This window comes from Zea mays, chromosome 5 (assembly GCF_902167145.1).
Source record: "Zea mays cultivar B73 chromosome 5, Zm-B73-REFERENCE-NAM-5.0, whole genome shotgun sequence".
Taxonomy (NCBI): domain Eukaryota; kingdom Viridiplantae; phylum Streptophyta; class Magnoliopsida; order Poales; family Poaceae; genus Zea; species Zea mays.
The window spans coordinates 154,988,996-154,992,009 of record NC_050100.1 but is presented as its reverse complement, the minus strand read 5'-3'; the positions used below and the strand labels follow the sequence as shown (position 1 = coordinate 154,992,009).

Here is a 3,014-nt window from a genome sequence, read left to right as displayed (position 1 = left end):
GCAGGATTAAGCCTAACAAAACAGAGATTTGTGTGAGTCCACAACAAACTTTATTCCCTTCCTGTAGTTATGTAGCAATTACTCTGATCTTTTTATCTTGCTGATCTACTAACATAGGAAGAGTCTGCACAACTTAAATGTTAGGCTTCTTAAATAGTTTTCTTCTTTTTGTAATTCAACATTTTGCTTGATGCCTTATGGGCATAATCTGTTTTAAAATGCAAAACTGCTACCTTAAGAAACAAGCTTCATCTTTATGGCAGTACGTGTTCTAAGCTTAGTCTGAGCCAAAGCCAAGAAGGCTGTGCGTTGCACTTCCACCTGATATGAGCAATCTATCTAGTACTACTCAGACTTTTGTCTTAACCATTTCTAGGCTATGAAACTAGGACGCCCCCCACGAAGAGATGAAACCTTTATCAAAACCCATACAAGAAAAAATGGTGTTCCTTCAATTCAGGCAGAGCCAATTATCGTAAGTCTTTTTCCTAAGTGTTAGTAATACTATTTAGACAGAATAAATAACATGTGTTTATTTCATAGAATAAACTTAAAGATGTTGTCCAAGTATATCCAGAGTTAAAGGAGAAAACAATTCAGGAAGGTGATGTATTTGCTCTTGTTTGTGGAGAGAAAGAGCCAAAAGGATATATCCGTGCTGTGGGTTTAGGCCCAACTCCTCAAGATATTGGCACCCCTGGGTTGAAGGGTTATGCACCAACAAGACTACAAATGGAGATTCTGGCTCGTACCAAAGCTGAAAAGGACAAGGCTGCTCTAGAAAAACGCATACTTCAATTGCAGGCAGAAATTGAGGAAAGGGCACAACTAGACAGGGCAAGTGAAGGGCCCATGTCACAGCATGGTTCCACATCACGTCAAAATGTGGTATAAATTTTCTTTGTTGTTACACAAAGTAATGTTTATCTTCCGATTTACTCATAATTCACCAAATGTTTGTAACAGAATTCAAGGTTAGAACATGGTGATGAAGATAATGCATATGGAGATGACGATTGTAATGATGAGGACACAATTGCACCAAGCACTGCACCAGGCACTAATGATGCTTCTCATTCTAAACATAATTCTTTGGTAATACTTTCATCCTTCTAACCAGTATTATCCTTATCATGCTTCTAATTTTGTGTTTATCGCTTGTATCAGGTTGGAAGAGAAGCCATATTATATGCTTTGTTGAGATCGGATCAACCTGTGGCCAAAGGAATAATAGTTTCAACTAATCCGAGTACCATAGTTGCAGATCTGCCCATTGGAAGGCAATTTTGTGAAGTTGTTGTGACTTGTGTCCTGAAAAGAGATGCAGTGTTGGCTCGTCCCTACGATGATATGCAAACTATGGCTACTGCTCACATGATGTCGCTTGCATGGCCATACAAGAAAGTAATAAACGAAACTTTGATATCTTTCTTTTTTGATTAATGAGTACCTACTGACAGATCCTAACTTTGACAGCTGAAGGTCATCAACAAGGCATCAGCAACACCTAACACATCACCTAACATTTCAGGTATTTGACTCTACTACTACTCTTAATGGCCCTAGCTTGGTGACTTATTTGCTGTTTTTAACCATATCTGTTTGGCATTTTCTTTCCTGATATAGTGTAGAACCGGATCTTTGACTCTACTACTACTAACCATATCTCCATGGTTTTTTCTTTGCTGACTTATTTGCTAAGCTTATTTGAACGCCAAACGGATATAGGCAGATATGGTTTGGCGTTTTCAAAATAGTAGTACAGTAATGGATTTGGTGTGTGACTGTGTGAGTGTGACTGTGTGTTAAGCAATGCTGGTGAATTGGTGATCTGGTGTGCTGTCTGGTGGATAAGACAGGTGATCTGGCGTGTGAGTGTGTGTGTGTGTGTGTTATGCAGTGTGAGACTGTGAGTGTGTGTGTGTTATGCAGAATGGCGTGTGAGTGTGGACAGGACAGGTGATCTGAACTTCTGAAGGTCTGATTGCTGAGTGCAGACTGAACTGAAGTGCTGAGTGTGTGTGTGCAGCAAGATAGCAAGCTTATGGTCTTTATACTCTTATGGCTATGGTCTTATGGAGTTATGGACTTATGGTTCTGTGTGTGTGTGCTGTGCAACAAGCTATAATGTTTATGGATGATTGATGCTGCCTGCTGGATGTTTTTTTTTTGAATTATGAGCTACACTTTTGGTATTATATCATGCTCTATCCTCTATGGCTGTGTACTGCTACTATGCTGCAAGCTATAATTTCAGTTTATAGTTATGGTGTGTGTGCTGTGCAGCAAGCTATAATTTCATTTTATAGTTATGAACTTTCAAATTTTATCATGGGCTATGGTTGCTGCATTTTTTATTTCATTTGGAGTTCAGTTTTTTGGTTACTGCAATGTACCAGTACCTCTTGTTCCCGGCAATTGATTCATAAGTTTCTTACACATGGTTATATTTTTTCAGGAAATGGACAATGTTAGTATCAGATCATGTTACAACCAACCGTGGACATGGTTCTTCGGTCTTGCATTTCTTTTGGAGCTTTTGTTGCGTATGTTGCGTACAACAACGTGAAGGAATTGAGTTATTGTAATACCGTGGACTAGCTTTTGAGTTATGTAATGTGATATTGCAACCTATGGACTAGTTCGATGTATTGCAAACATTATGTTACTAATGATGTTAATATATGATCGATGGATATTGAAAGACCATTAATTTGTGTGCAACATGTGCAATATGTTACCTCATGAAAGATTAGTGAAGTGTATGAGCATTAAGTGTCCTTATAATAATCTATTTGTATGAATGCAATGGATTGTTGGTTGGTAATATCTGCGGCAACGAATTGTTGGTCGGTAATCTACACAATTAGTGACTCTTAGAGAGTCGGTAATACTATTATTACCAACTGATGAAGCGTCCGTAAATCGTGGCAGCTGCAACTCTTAGAGAGTCGGTAATACTATTATTACCAAATGATGAAGCGTCGGTAAAACTTCTCTTTTAGCGACGGAAG

The 3,014-nt window shown here is 38.5% G+C and overlaps 1 protein-coding gene across 1 annotated transcript; it reads left to right on the top strand.

Moving 5' to 3' along the window:
• Window positions 1–361: 361 nt before the first annotated feature.
• On the top strand, window positions 362–2,708 carry LOC103627068 (uncharacterized). Its single transcript, XM_008647399.3, has 6 exons — window positions 362–475; window positions 544–888; window positions 967–1,095; window positions 1,168–1,404; window positions 1,477–1,531; window positions 2,459–2,708. The coding sequence occupies exons 1-6, from the start codon at window positions 380–382 to the stop codon at window positions 2,473–2,475; spliced, it is 879 nt and encodes a 292-aa protein (XP_008645621.3). The 5' UTR covers window positions 362–379; the 3' UTR covers window positions 2,476–2,708.
• The last annotated feature ends 306 nt before the right edge of the window (window positions 2,709–3,014 follow it).